This window comes from Taurulus bubalis (assembly GCF_910589615.1).
Source record: "Taurulus bubalis genome assembly, chromosome: 3".
Taxonomy (NCBI): Eukaryota; Metazoa; Chordata; class Actinopteri; order Perciformes; family Cottidae; genus Taurulus; species Taurulus bubalis.
The window spans coordinates 16381743-16396971 of record NC_136591.1 but is presented as its reverse complement, the minus strand read 5'-3'; the positions used below and the strand labels follow the sequence as shown (position 1 = coordinate 16396971).

The 15229-nt window shown below is 41.3% G+C and overlaps 1 protein-coding gene across 1 annotated transcript in view; it reads left to right on the top strand.

Moving 5' to 3' along the window:
• ank2b (ankyrin 2b, neuronal) overlaps nt 1-14588 on the top strand; it is a gene marked incomplete at both ends in the record, with an annotated part of 80057 nt that extends 65469 nt beyond the window's left edge. The window contains 6 exons of the mRNA XM_079215674.1: nt 10959-11051; nt 11612-11695; nt 11828-11992; nt 12909-13097; nt 13330-13421; nt 14381-14588. Of these exons, the coding sequence (XP_079071800.1) occupies nt 10959-11051; nt 11612-11695; nt 11828-11992; nt 12909-13097; nt 13330-13421; nt 14381-14588 (831 nt within the window). The remainder of the gene's footprint in view (nt 1-10958; nt 11052-11611; nt 11696-11827; nt 11993-12908; nt 13098-13329; nt 13422-14380) is intronic.
• Between the last annotated feature and the right edge of the window lie 641 nt (nt 14589-15229).

Genomic DNA, 15229 nt, shown 5'->3' with positions numbered 1-15229 from the left:
TGCATACGATTCTCCAATACCTCAGTTTAGGCCCTTGTCTCCCCTACCGCCACCTATTTTTCCATGGGAAAGTGGTGATGTTGAGGCTTCTGCCCCAGTACAACCATTACTGAGTGTGCCAAATACTTATATGCTCTTAACATCAGAAGCAGAGGAAAGGCCTTTGACACCAATGGTTTCAAACAAAAGACCATTTGGAAGTCCAGTATCACCTGGCAGCGATTGTAGTGGTGAGAGATCCATCTCATCTCAATCATTCACTGTTGACATAGAAGACAGTGCATCGTCACCTGAGTCTGCCATTTTGGAAACAATGCAGTGTTTTTTTACATCCCCTGAACATGTGACTTTGTCTTCTTATTTCCATGAAATAAGATCATCATCTCCTGAATCTAGTGGCAATATCAATGCACAATGTTGCCTTCCACCGGACTCCCCGAGGTCAGAGTCTTTTACCACTTGTCAATGTAGATCATCACCACCTGAGTTGGTGTCATCAGATTTGGAATTTAAAACTACACATTTTTTATCAAATTCGTTTGAAAAGAGGTCATCATCCCCAGAATCTGTAGGATCTGTAAATGAATATAAAGCATTGTCACCTGATTCACCCATACCTGGATTCAGTCTCAGCTCGCCTGACTCAGTTATCGTACTGGTAGGGGAGAGATCCACTTCACCTAAGTTGGTGAGCCTGAATATAGAATATAACTCCATGTCTCAAGTCTTAGTTAATCATGAAGGTAGAGCTTTATCACCAGCTGCAGCTGCATCTAGAGATGAATCTGAAACTGTTTTACCTGTCGTTAGTCATAGGCCACTCTCCCCTGAATCAATTGAAATTGCAGAGACAGCTGATTATGGAATGAAATCACCTGAACCATTGGTATCTGATACACAGAACACACTACCATCACCAGTGGAACCAGTTGCTACGGATGATGATGATTGGGTCATCTTATCTATGTCTGGTATTGAAGGAAGACCACGTTCACCAAAGTCAGTGCCTGGCAACAGAACAATGTCTCCACAGTCGGTAATGTTCGACATTAGAGCATCCTCTCCTGAATCAGAGACATGTAAGGAATATATGTCCCCAGATTATCCCATACCACAATGTACACCGTCTGTGCATCATGCTGTTACAAAAAAATATCGTTCATCATCACCAGATTCTGTCTTGTCAGATACAGAGTATGAGGCCATGCCATTGCTTTCATCTTTTGAGAATAGGGCTTTATCTCCTTGTTTTAGTGGTTATGTAAGTGATTATAGGCCCAATCTTGTAACTGGGCTGCCTCTTGAGGAGTACATGACACAAGCTGCAATTGTTGTGGAAGAGGTATGTGCTGAAAAGCAGTTTAAAACAAAAACAAGCATCACTGTTGATTTAGAAAAATCAAAAACTCAAGAAAAAGGTTCTATCAATACTTTGTCAAAATCTGAGGACAATCTTATAAAACATAATGAAAATGAAGGTCCCAAGATACAAACAGTTATACCTGATGGTCGTCAGTCTGACCAAATCCGTGTCACACCATCAGCAGGAGTTACTGTTTTGTCAACTACAATTAAAGAAGAATTATCTAATGAGTTGTTTGAGGGAATTTCAAAGAAGGAAATTAACAATCACTTAACTGGAAAGACAAAGTCGCCGAGAAAGAACAAATCTAAGGAATCAGTCAAAACTGATTATGAACTTGTACAGAATGTTACAAAAGATCAAACAGAATCACCTAAGTTAATAGTTACATATGTACCCCCACGAGGATCTGTTAAAGCTCTGTCACGTCCTTTGTCTCCAGAAACTGCATCTGATGATCTACCATTCTCATTGGCTTTGACTATAAATTGCCCTGAAGATCAACAGTTTCAACAAGAATCAGTTTCTACACCTCAGCATCATATACCTTTATCTTTAACAGAATATTCAGTGCCAGTCTATAGTTTAGCATATGGTGCAGAACTACGGAAACTGATCGCTCAAATTTGTGACCCACAGTATGTAGGAGAAACCTTCATTAATAAATCAGGAGTGTTTCAGTTTGCTGAAACAAGAATAGAGTCTTATCATACAAGGTCAGATGCGACAGATGAAGATAAAGCTGCCGATTTGCAATACCAAAATGACCAAAGATCACTTTCATTTGATTCTGAAGCAGAATATAGACCCATGACACCACAATCGCTGTTTGCACCAGATGCACTTAGACCAGATTCCTCCCACTCAGGGAGATCTGTGGATAGTCTGCAAGCTGTAATGCCAGATTCCCCTATACCTATGTATTTTTCCTCTTTCTCTGGACCATCTCCAGTTTATCACAGATCAGTGTCAACAGAGTCAGGATGGTCAGATCTGGATCTGGAGACTGATTTAAACATTTCATTTCTTATTGAGGACAGACCAGCATCTCCTGACTCAGTAACATCTGTTAACATATACAGGGCACTATCACCTGAGTCACCCATTCCTGTGTTTGGACAGGGTTTACCAGAATGTGTTGCTGGGACCACACTGGCAAGATCCTCATCACCTTTCTCAGTTTTTTCAGATTTAGAGTATGGGGTTATGTATCTGCCTCAGTTGTGCTGTGAAATTAGACCGTCCTCACCTGATTCAGTAGTTTCTGCAGATGACTATAGAGGTGACTTGCCAAAACCAGAATTTAAAACAGATCTGACTGAATCAGTTTCAGTCATTGGTCATAGAGCCTCCTCTCCTGAGTCAGTGGTTTCTGAAGACAAATATACACAATCAAGTGTTGACATAAGTATTTGCGAACAGAGACCTGACTCACCGGAACCACACGTATTGGAGACCACAGAGAGACCATTGGGTGGTAGTAGTCAAACCATACTTCTTAAAGCAATAAGGGTACCAGTATATAGACTTGTTTATGATGCTGAACTTTGGAAGCTCATTTCTCAAATACATGATCCTCACTTTGTTGGGAAAACTGTTTGCAGTAAAACCGGTGTTTCTGAGTATGCTGGAACAAGAATTGAGTATGTCCTGGAGGATTCATGGGTGAAAGAGGAAAAGTTAGAGGGTGGTGTGAAGTTGGACATTGCACATTCCTCTGATGCAGATGTTCTACAAGCAATGCAAACAAAGATTGAGGAGGAAGAGAGCCTAGTGTCAGACTACAGGGTTGTATCACCTGAGGTACTGATAACTGAATCAGCTGTTTCCATGCTTGAAGAAAAGCAATCGGCAAAGGCCTGCGCAACAATTCGAGCAAACCAGTTGATATGTCAACTATATGACCCCCATTATTTAGGAGAAGCCTTTGTAAGTAGAGTGTTTGAATATGAGGAGACAAGTAAAGAATGCATTCACCTTGATTCACATACAGGAGTGACAAGTAGGGCAACGCCACCTGATCTTGGGGCAGATTATAGAGCTCTCTCCCCCGAAGCCCTGAAGTTCCCAAAGAGGTCGGATTTGCAGGAGACAGGAAACTCTGTGAATGAGTATAGACCTTTGTGTCCAGATTCACTGATTCCCAAACCTTCTGTCTTACTTCTTGAATCTCCAGTGGAAAATCCCAGGGCACAGTCTTCCAAACGTATGTCAGATACAGAACTTGAGCAATTTGATGTTGCTGCTTTGACGACAAAGTCGATGTCATCATCTCCTAAATCAGAAGGATCACTGAGCAAACAAAAGCGTTTCTTTCATGACTCACCAGGACCTAACTTCAGGCGAGAGTTACAGAGCTCTCTTGCTTTAGTTGATGGATATAGATCTTGCTCATCTGAATCCGGTGCTTCGGCTCTCAATGATTCATCAGGATATTTTTCTTCAGAATTTTGCATTCAAGACAGACTAGATTCTCCTGATTCCATTACATTCGAAATGAATATGAGGCCACTCTCACCAGAATCAGTATTAGAATATAGCCCTTTCTCACCTGCATCAATGATGTTAATGCCACATTTCAGATCATCCTCTCCTGAATCAATTTGCTCTCTGAATGAATTTAGACCTCTTTCGCCAGACTCACCCATTCCTGAATTTACACAGGCACTACAAGAGTCCACCGTATCGCATATGTACTTGAGGTCTTGTTCACCTGTATCAGTATTGTCCGATTTTGATGAGAAATTTGAGTTTTTTTTGCCAACTGTCCTACAAGATCGATCTTCTCCTGAGTCCTTGACATCTCCAAGTGAATACAGGAGACTTTCTCCAGATTCCCCTGTACCTGACTTCAGTCAGGCTTTGCTAGAGACAGATCCTGAGTTTCATGCTTACAGGTCATGGTCACCTGAATCCGATACTTCAGAACTAGAATATGCTCCTTTTATTTCACAGATGTTTGATTGTGAAAACAGAGCAGGATCCTGTCAATCAGGGGTGTCTGACTTTGATCTTAGATGTTTGTCTCCTGACTCTCCGCTACCCCAGTACACCATGAGTGAAACCACTATGTTGGGAGTGAAATACAGATGCACATCACCTGAATCAGTACATTCAGATGAGGATTTAGAGACAGATTTGTATATCCCTTGGCTTTTTGAGGACAGAGCAGCATCTCCTGGTTCAAGGGCATCCAACGATGAATGTAGACCTCTTTCGCCAGACTCACCCATTCCTAAATTTACACAGGCCCTACAAGAGTCAGCCATATCACATATAGAGTTAAGGTCTTGTTCACCTGAATCAGTGTTTTCCGACTTTGATGAGAAATTTGAGTTTTCTTTCCCAACTGTTCTACAAGATCGATCTTCTCCTGAGTCCTTGACATCTCCAAGTGAATACAGGAGACTTTCTCCGGATTCCCCTGTACCTGACTTCAGTCAGGCTTTGCTAGAGACGGATCCTGAGTTTCATGCTTACAGGTCATGGTCACCTGAATCCGATACTTCAGAACTAGAATATGCTCCTTTTATTTCACAGATGTTTGATTGTGAAAACAGAGCAGGATCCTGTCAATCAGGGGTGTCTGACTCTAATCTTAGATGTTTGTCTCCTGACTCTCCGCTACCCCAGTACACCATGAGTGAAACCACTATGTTGGGAGTGAAATACAGATGCACATCACCTGAATCAGTATATTCAGATGAGGATTTAGAGACAGATTTGTATATCCCTTGGCTTTTTGAGGACAGAGCAGCATCTCCGGGTTCAAGGGCATCCAACGATGAATGTAGACCTCTTTCGCCAGACTCACCCATTCCTAAATTTACACAGGCCCTACAAGAGTCAGCCATATCACATATAGAGTTAAGGTCTTGTTCACCTGAATCAGTGTTTTCCGACTTTGATGAGAAATTTGAGTTTTCTTTCCCAACTGTTCTACAAGATCGATCTTCTCCTGAGTCCTTGACATCTCCAAGTGAATACAGGAGACTTTCTCCGGATTCCCCTGTACCTGACTTCAGTCAGGCTTTGCTAGAGACAGATCCTGAGTTTCATGCTTACAGGTCATGGTCACCTGAATCCGATACTTCAGAACTAGAATATGCTCCTTTTATTTCACAGATGTTTGATTGTGAAAACAGAGCAGGATCCTGTCAATCAGGGGTGTCTGACTCTGATCTTAGATGTTTGTCTCCTGACTCTCCGCTACCCCAGTACACCATGAGTGAAACCACTATGTTGGGAGTGAAATACAGATGCACATCACCTGAATCAGTATATTCAGATGAGGATTTAGAGACAGATTTGTATATCCCTTGGCTTTTTGAGGACAGAGCAGCATCTCCGGGTTCAAGGGCATCCAACGATGAATGTAGACCTCTTTCGCCAGACTCACCCATTCCTGAATTTACACAGGCCCTACAAGAGTCAACCATATCACATATGGACTTGAGGTCTTGTTCTGAATCAGTGTTGTCAGATTTGGAAATAGAATTTTCTTTCGCAACATTCTTGGAAAATAGACCTTCATCTCTTGAATCTCGAGCATCAATCAGGCTTTCACCTGATTCACCTTTACCTGACTTCATGCAGCCATTGTTTGGATTACCTGAAACTATTTGTGGACGTAGGTCAGCATCCCCCGAGTCAACCTGTTCAGATGTAGAATACGTTGTTTTGAGCATTGGATCATTAGTTTATGACAACAGACCATCTTCACCTGGCTCAGGGGCATCTGGAGATGAATACCAGGCTCTGCCACCAGACTCACCCATACCTGAGTACAGGCCAATAGTGCCTGACTGTGTTATTGGGAATGTTGGTTGTAGATCACCCTGCTCTGAATCCTCTGAATCAGATATTGAGTATGCTTTGAGTGACGTTTTAATGTCTTTGACTTATGGTATCGATGATAGACCAGATTCTCCCAAATCAGTAGAATCAGAAATACAAGAGAGGCCACAATCAGTTGAAATCATACCAGAATACAAACCTTTGCCATCTAAATCGCCAATATCTGATTTTACAAAGACATTTGAAGAAAACGTCATGACTGTGAGAGATATATCACACATTGAATTTCCTGGTTCAGATGATTTGTCACAATCTTTAGAACTGTTTGGTGCAGAAGAAAGGTCGTCTTTACAAAAGTATTTTGAATCAAATAAGGAAAAAATACTTTTGCCACCCAAATCATCAATAACTGAATTAAAAGTTGACACTGCCAATGAAGCAACCATCAATGCCATTGTTTCATCAACAACAATGGCACCTAGCTTACCTGAGAAATCAGCGGTCATCTCAGCTGAAAACAATCTAAATCATGATGCAGAGCTGTGTAAGCTAATTTCTCAAACGCATGATCCTCAGTACACAGGAGGAACTTTCAGAAGTAAAACAGGGTTTATGGAATTAATTGCTAGCACGATAGAACATGAGATGAGTGTTCAAGATGAGGATCAAGATACTAAAGTAAAAGATACAAATGAGCATAATGTCACTGCCAAAGTACTACCTCTAGAGGAAACACATACATTTGCTTCAACAGACACAGCTGATGATAGCTATCTTTGCACTTCAAGTGTACAAGTAATACCTGATGTACCTGTTTCACCATTACCAGTGATTGAACATGTTGTGTGTTCAGTGGCAGCTCCATACAGACAGGCTAAGTACACCTTTGAAATACCTGTCCCTGAGGCACAAACTGAGTCTGATGCTGGTTGGGTGGCAGTATCAGTAGCTGACACAGAGGATGATTATCTACGCTATTCACCAGAATCCATGATAGACTTTAGACCCATATCCCCCAGTTCAGTCATGGTGATAAAATCAAGAGCATCATCACCAGAATCTGTTACATCAGTCAGTGAGTTTAGACCACTCTCCCCAGATTCCCCTTTACCTGAATTTACTATAGCAATGCCAGAATGTGTATCGTTCCTGAGATCAGCATCATTGCCACCTGAAAATGTACCATCAGATTTAGATTATGTGGCATTCGGAAATTTGGAATCTCAATTTGTAGAATGCAGGCCATCATCTACAGTATGTGCACTGTCAGAATATGAGAAAGAGAGAGAAAGGGTGTTGTCTTCTCAGCCACTGCCTGAATACAGACCAATGTCGCTTGAATCTGTCATGCAAATGGCTGACAAAAGAGCATCATCTCCAGAATCAATGCCTGAGTTCAATGAGAACAGGTCACTTTCTCCCGACTCTCCCATCCCTCAGTTTACAGTATTATTGGAGTTCACGCCTACACATAGGTCATCATCACCTGAATCAATTGGTTCAGATTCAGAGTGCGAGCTTATGGTCACGTCATCAAGAGACACTGAGACCGATAGACCATCTTCACGTGAATCCATTTCATCCGTCAATGAGTTCAGTCAACTATTGCCTGACTCACCAGTACCAGATTTTATGAGAATATTGTCTTCTTATTTTATGGATGCTCCCCTTGTTGATAGATCATCTTCACCAGTGTCTCTGTCATCAGACTCTGAGTTTATTGCTCTACCTATTGATTGTTGGATTGATGATAGCCCAAGGCCACTGAGCCCTCAAACTGTGGAGTCAGAAGAGGAGTTAGGCTTTTGTTGTGAAGGTACTGAACTTTTGAGTTATGTGACATATCCTTTATTACCTGGTCAGTCATTTTCATTACCTAACAAATGGCCATTGGCTGAGTCATCATTATTAATTCAAACTAGTGAGACAAAATCTAAGAAAGGACATGTCAATCCTGATTGTCAAAAAATGACGGGACTGCAATCAGAAGTGTTGCCATACGAATGGATGAATCATGGATATCAAGCTGAAAGTATCTCAACTTTACAAACAGCGGTTTGTGAGGAAGACTTTCAGAAAGACTTACTTGTGAAACCATCACCAGTTCAAGATGCAAAAAGAAAGGTGACAAAGATCCCAAACATCAGTTCTGGAGAATTAAAGAAGAAGACAGTTTCACAAAGGGTAAGACTGAGAGCATGACAATCAAGCAAAGACTCCCTTTTGTTTTGGCCAAATGTATTAACATGTCACTTAGATAAAGCAAATAACGGCTTTGATGAACTCATAACCAAATGGAGTGCAGCTGCATAAAATGTGTCTGTACTTTACGAAATGTCCTTTAGTTCTTATTTTTTCATCTGACACGAATTCCTTTTAAAAGTTGCATGTCATGGCTTCACAATATTGTCCTAACCTGAAATGAGATATTGTCTGTATGGGAAAAAATAATTTCACAGTGACACTAGCCTTGTGAAATGTTGAGATCATTGTAATGGTGCATGCCAACCTATACACAGATTTATTTGTATTTTTGCAAACTTATTTAGATCATGTTGATATTCCCTTACAGGCTCCTACTCAGACGCCAGAGGAAACACAGTTACAAACAGACATTGAGGTGTATGACCCAAACTCATACACAACCCACAGAGCAGTTACTCCAATTCTACCTGCGTCTGAGAATATATCATATTTACTGTTGGGCTTATCACAAGGGCACCCAGAGAGAGAGTTCTCCCGTAACAAAGCGCAGCCCAGTGAGCTTTTTTCCCCCATGTCAACTCAGTTTTTGGCACCACCAGATTATGAAGCCGTATTTTTAGGACACCAAACGCTGAGAGTTTCTCAATGCAGCCAAGCCTCTTTGAATTATTTGAGTCCAGAGTCTCCAGTGCTCAGTGACTCAATTTCATCTCAGGTTGTGACTGAAGCCACCACTAAGAGAGAGTCTGAAAATGCTGAAAATTTAGAATTTTCACCAGACTTTACCAGAGTCCTCTCAGAATGTGAGAAAACAGTCTCTGAATTTGAGTCCGAGGATCCAGAGGTCCAAACAAAGGAACACAGTAAAAGATTGGAATCTCCACAGCACTCTGACTCAGATGTGGAGTTCTTCGAGTGCAGACAAGCCTTCTCTGAATCAGAAGAAGTGAAACTGGAGCATGATATTACCTATCATATTTCTGAACCCCCGTCCCCGATGCCTGGGAGTAGCCCTGATCGTGGCTTCCTGAAAGGAAACCCTCAGTACACTGCTCATCCTTTCCTCCAAGTGCAAGATTACAAGCGCTTTTCTTCTAGCAGTGAAAGTCTCAGTGAATTTGTGTGTGATACGGAGGGGTCACAGGAGGGTCAAACAGAGGCCAACATCCCCTTGTGTGAGGAGTTGCCGTCAAGAGATCAGGCAGGGTATTATGATGATGATGACTTCCCGGGAAGGGTAAGGGGTTGAGGTTGAGCATGAGCAGAGTGCTGCACTGGCTTTTTTTCAAGCCTGGCCAGACTTGTTGCTGTGGTAGTGCATTTAAGACTCAGAAGATAAACTAAGCCAATTGGCACTTAACTTTAATGAGGCTGATGAGTGCTTTTGAGTGCATGAGTGTCTAAACTTTCAAGGAAATAACAACAAATTAACAATGTGATGTCATCAGTAGGTGAAAAAGCGGTTGCCATTGGGGGTGTGATGTATTTGCAGTTCCTCATTTTTAAGTCAGCATTGGTGACATTTACAAGCTGCTGTGCAGAACTAATTTTCTTATATGATTCTTTGTTCACACTTGCACCTGTTTGCATCTTTTGATTTCTCCTTAGTGTTGTTCCGATCAGTGTGCGAAAATACTATTTGACAATCGGCGGGTCAAGTGCTGTGAAAAATAAAGTAGATTGTCTTCAGCCACACATCCTTCAAAGTATAAAGGAAATGAAAAAAACTGTATATCTTGACAGGGCATATTTCCCGTAAATGTTATTGTTGTGAGTCTATAGGTCATGCTAACTTTGCATTTGTGAAGTCCATTGTAGAGATTTAGAGTAACAAGGACTCAAACAGAATAATAGATGCACTAGCCTCCTAGAGCTTTGCAAATTATTTTTAAATGTGGGAATTCAAGCACTCGTCTGACTCTAAGTAAACACAAAAAGTAGCTCCTGGGATAATCATGTTGGCTAACTGCATCGGGTTTTACATCGGGGACGGTTTTTTTGCCTCCTGTCCAGAGTTGTGCAAACCCGGCAGGCACAGCTGGACCCAATCCAGCTGTTATCCTCAACTATCTCTAAATAAATTCCAATTTGCAACCCGACCCTATATCAGATATGCTATAAGCTAAGCAGTACAGACAAATGCTATAGGGTTATTTAACTGAAAACTAAATGTAAGTGATATAATGCAAATGCACAAGCGGTCTGTTCACTGTCCCTGTGCTGCTCATCATTTATCAAAGTTTCAACAGATCTTCAAAGTATAGATCAAGATAAAATAATGATCACCTCATTTGAATGAGGTGTCTGTCAGGACACCTCATTCTTTCGCACACTGTTTCCCATCCTTGCACGTTTATTTCAGTTGTACATTTTTTTTGTATAACTGTGCCTTCTCTTCATCTCACATCACTATTGTGTACAGCCGTACATGTATTTTTACATTTCATTTGTCTGTAAATACCTTTTTGGCACGTGAATAATAAAAAGTGAGTTTCAGAGAAAAGAAGGGACAGCTGCTGTCTGCAGGAGTGTGCTGTATGACACTGTGTAGACCTGATACGCTGATCCTTGCTGGTTGTATGCGCTCTCCCAGGAGATAGCAGAGGAGCTAGGGTTGCTGTCTTCTGATAGCTCAGAGGAGGAGGTGCTGACCACCAGGGTGGTCCGACGCAGAGTTATCATTCAGGTAAAAGCATCAGCTGCTGGCTGTGCATCCCCAGTGCTGTGGAGTGGTGCAGGGTTTAGTGCTCATCGGGTTAATCAAATTGTACAGAATGTCCCTTACTTGCTTGGTACAACAGTTGCTTTCTGCGGTGTGGAAAAGGTCTTTTGAACAACTTTGGTTGTTGTTGTTGTTGTTTAATTGTTTCTTCACACTCAGCTGCTTTTACCTTTTTTCACATCTATGTCATTTTCTTTGTCCGGTTAAAGAAATTAAAGCCCCAAAGTCTAATGTTGTATATTCTGTTATTCTGGCAACCCCTAGTGGTAGTGTCAATAAAGAGACTGTAAGACAGCAATACGAGAAACGCCTTTTTACAAAAAACTAAACAAATCTATGCCATCAGAATGATTTGAACGATTTTATAGATGCATCAAAGTTACACCTGAAGGGGCTTTAAAATAGACCGTAGATCTAGTGGTCATACGAGTGTTTTATATCACATGCTGTTTGAAATACTTTTTCTCAAGCAAAAAAACATAGTTTAATAGTGAACTGATGGTATGTGTTTTGTCTTTTTACAGGCGGATAACCTACCTGATATCCCAACACACACTGTCACAGAGGAGAAGTACACAGATGAGCATGGCAACATGGTAGTTAAGAAAGTAAGGTTTCATTCAAAGATATCCAGCATTAACACTTAAAATCGCACTGCTATTCCTGCATGATGGAAGATGTTTACCAGTTTACAGTTTTAACAGCAAAGTTAATGAACACCTCCCTGCTTCGCCCACCAGATCACTCGGAAAGTGATTCATAAATACGTGTCAGCAGATGGCATGGAGACACAGGAAGTGACCTTTGAGGGCTCACACCAGGAGACGGTGCAGATTGAGGAGGGAGACGCCGTCTCCAGGGTGGTAAAGAGAACCGTGCTTCACAGTGAGGGAGATCAAAAAGAGGTCTGTCATCTACTTTCTACCTTCATATCATTTCAAAGCAGCACCACTTTAATCATAACATCATTACTTGGTTTCCATTATTTGAACCATAATCTTGAAAATATTTTTTTGCTAATAATCCTTGACAATGTGTTACTGCATCTAGTATTTGTTATATGTTGATCATGAAGAGAATTATTTTGCTGCATTCAAGAGTTGTATTAAGTTTGAAAATACCTACTACTGACAAAAATAAAAAATGCAATGCTGTGACCAGAAAATAAAAAAAACTGCCCACTGAGGATTCCAAGATGTCACCTGATAGTGAAACAAAGGGAAATGCCATCCATTACAGAAGACCTGAGACATATGGGCAATCCCATGCATTTAAAGGTTCTACCAAAAAACTAACTAGCTAACGTTGCTAATTAGCAAACATTCTGTGGTTAAGAGGTTGGACAGCAGCATTGTTGCTAACATTTTTCACTTTAACTGAATTGCTGAATTCATCACAAAATATTTGTATTTTTAATGTGTGCTAATCATTTCATCTGTATTCAGCTGCTTAATTCTCCGTATAATTTAAAGAGACTCGCATTACCTCGCAAACACATAGAATCTGTGTGGTTGCATGTAAGCACAGCGGTGCTTCGAGCTAAATGCTAACATCAGCATGCTAACATCCTCTCAATGGCAATGCTTACATGCAGGTTACTTGGTTCAATACCGCAGTTTGGTGTTTTGAGCTAACGAACAAATACGTGCTAATACAAAGCACACTTGTGAGAGAATATAAACCGTTTTGCTGATATCGGGCGATAAAGGTAGATTGAAGTTTGGCCCAAATGACAACACTCGATACAACATAAAAGTACTCGGTGCACTCTACATAGTACATAGTCGGCGGTGCTTTGACATCTTCTCGTCTTCTCTCCAGTTGACCTTTTCGGAGCCTGTGGCCTTGGGAGCTGCCACAGCATCAGAGTTTGAGGTGGAGCCAGTGCAAGGTCGAAAGGTCAGCAAGGTTGTAAAGACAACGGTGGTCAGAGGCGAGAGGATGGAGAAGCAGATGGGAGACCCTTCATTGGCTGCAGATCTCCCCTCAGCCAGACAGGACTTTGAGAAGGTCAGTGTGTCCAACAATGAATAAAAATGTAATTCTATGAAAAGTCGATTTAAAAAATGTGCTCTGTGTTTTGGAGATCGTCTACTGGAGACCAAAATCAGCCTATCTTTACAAGTGCGCTCACTAAATGCTGCTATGTTTTGTGATGACTTGATCTTTATGTCAGACTTCCCGTGTCTCTCCTCTTTCCGCCTTGTGATCTGTCTCTCCTCCCTCGTTCTTTCCCCTCCAGGCATTGAGTTATGCTGGGGGCTTTGGGAAAGTGCTCCTGCCTCATGTAGTAGAGAAAGAGATTGTGCAGGACGACGGTTCTGTGGTTAAAAGGTCGGACAGCAGCATGGGAATGTAGAATGTAGAAATGACACAAAGAGACTGGTGTGCAGTTAGCAAGCTTAACCGTGGAAGCATGGCGTGAATGCACTCTAACGTTACATAAGGCTATTGTAGTTTTAATTTTAAACCAGCCTTTTTGCTGAGATCTGGGTGTTGCTGCCGTATCATGTCTTAATAAAAAAGTTGACAAATGCAATTTTTTTCACAACTGATAACTAGCCAAACTTGAAGAAGATTTTAAATATTGAATTTAGACACAGTTGTTGGTTTGTGTTCAAGTTCTGACCGATTAGAGACTTTGGAAACATAACCTGGTCACATGTGTAAATGGCAGAAGTCTCCTTTTATCTTCTGAATTTGACAAATGACAAATAGGTGATGGAGCATGGAAACAGGTCAGTGGGTGAAGAGTTTACATAGAGAGGATTGTATAGAAGACCACAGCTGCCAATATTAAAATCAAATTATCAAACTGAAATTTCATAATAGTGATATTAAATGATATTTAAATATCATTTAATATCACATTAAATCAAATGATATGAAATTAAATTCAAAATCCAAATTGCATTTATTGTTTAAAATTAAACAGACAATTTTCTGTCAATTGTCAAGAGAAATCAGGTAGAATTACGACGCCGTTTTTACCAATAAGTGTTTTATTTGATAATACTGCTTTCCATACATTTTGTCTGTATCATTTTTGTCAACTAATTTTCACTCCAGCAGTAATTATGTTATTTAACCATGTAATTATATAAAATCTATTTGAGTTTTGTATTGTACGTAAAATGACATTTTATGTAATTTGATTTTGTGATGTAATGTTAATATTGGCAGCACAGATAGTGACCACTGGGGAAGACCAGTATGGAGGACCAGATCTGGTCAGTCTCACGTCCTTCTGAGTTATCCTGGAGGGGCCTGACTCTTCTTTCTTGTTCCTGCAGAAGCCAGATGCGTAAGTCGCGAACCCAGAAAAGGACCGTGGTGCGGGACGGCCGGGGGAAGCACGTGCACCTGGAGCGCCTGGACCACCCAGACACCCGGCAGCCCGACGCCCTGCAGCAGCACCTGCACCGCCTGCTTCAACGCTACTGTGAGGACGACCAGGAGGAGGAGGAGAAGGAGGAGGAGGAGGAGGAGAGCTTCCACTGACCTTCCTTCTACATCTTCCCCTGAAGCCTTCGGTGTCGTATACTTCCTTTGATCAAGATGTCCAGGTCCCCCTCTTAGTGTCCTCGCCAATCACTGGATTTAACTTTATTTTCTTCTTCTTTTTTGTTGAAAAATGGAACAGTCTTTTTTTCGTGCTGTGACACTCTTCCTTCCTTCCTTCACATTGTGTTTCATTTGCTCTTTTTGTGACCAAAGATGGAACCCTTCCTTTTCTGCTGTGGTGTGACAAACGGTACGACGCAGCGAAGATGAATCAGAGTCAAAAGGGGGCATCTTGGACGTTTTGGGCCTCATGCACAGGCCTCTTATGAAGAAACATGTGTACATATAGGAGATTCAAATCATGCTTGAACTGGGGAAAAAAGTCAAGAAATTCAAAGCATTTAATAGATTGGCCCACCTAAACCTGCTGTACATGCACCGATTCAGCTGGAGAATGGCCACCGTACAGATGAGATTAATGTTACAGAGAGAATGGAGTGACTGTGTGGACCACCATGGACTCTTTATTCAGCTAAACATCACCCTGCTGGTCTGTTTACGCCTTTTGTCTTCCCACTTCTGACTTTGTTTTTGTCTTTCTAATGTGTGTTTGGTTGCGTTGGTCTGAACGTGCATTC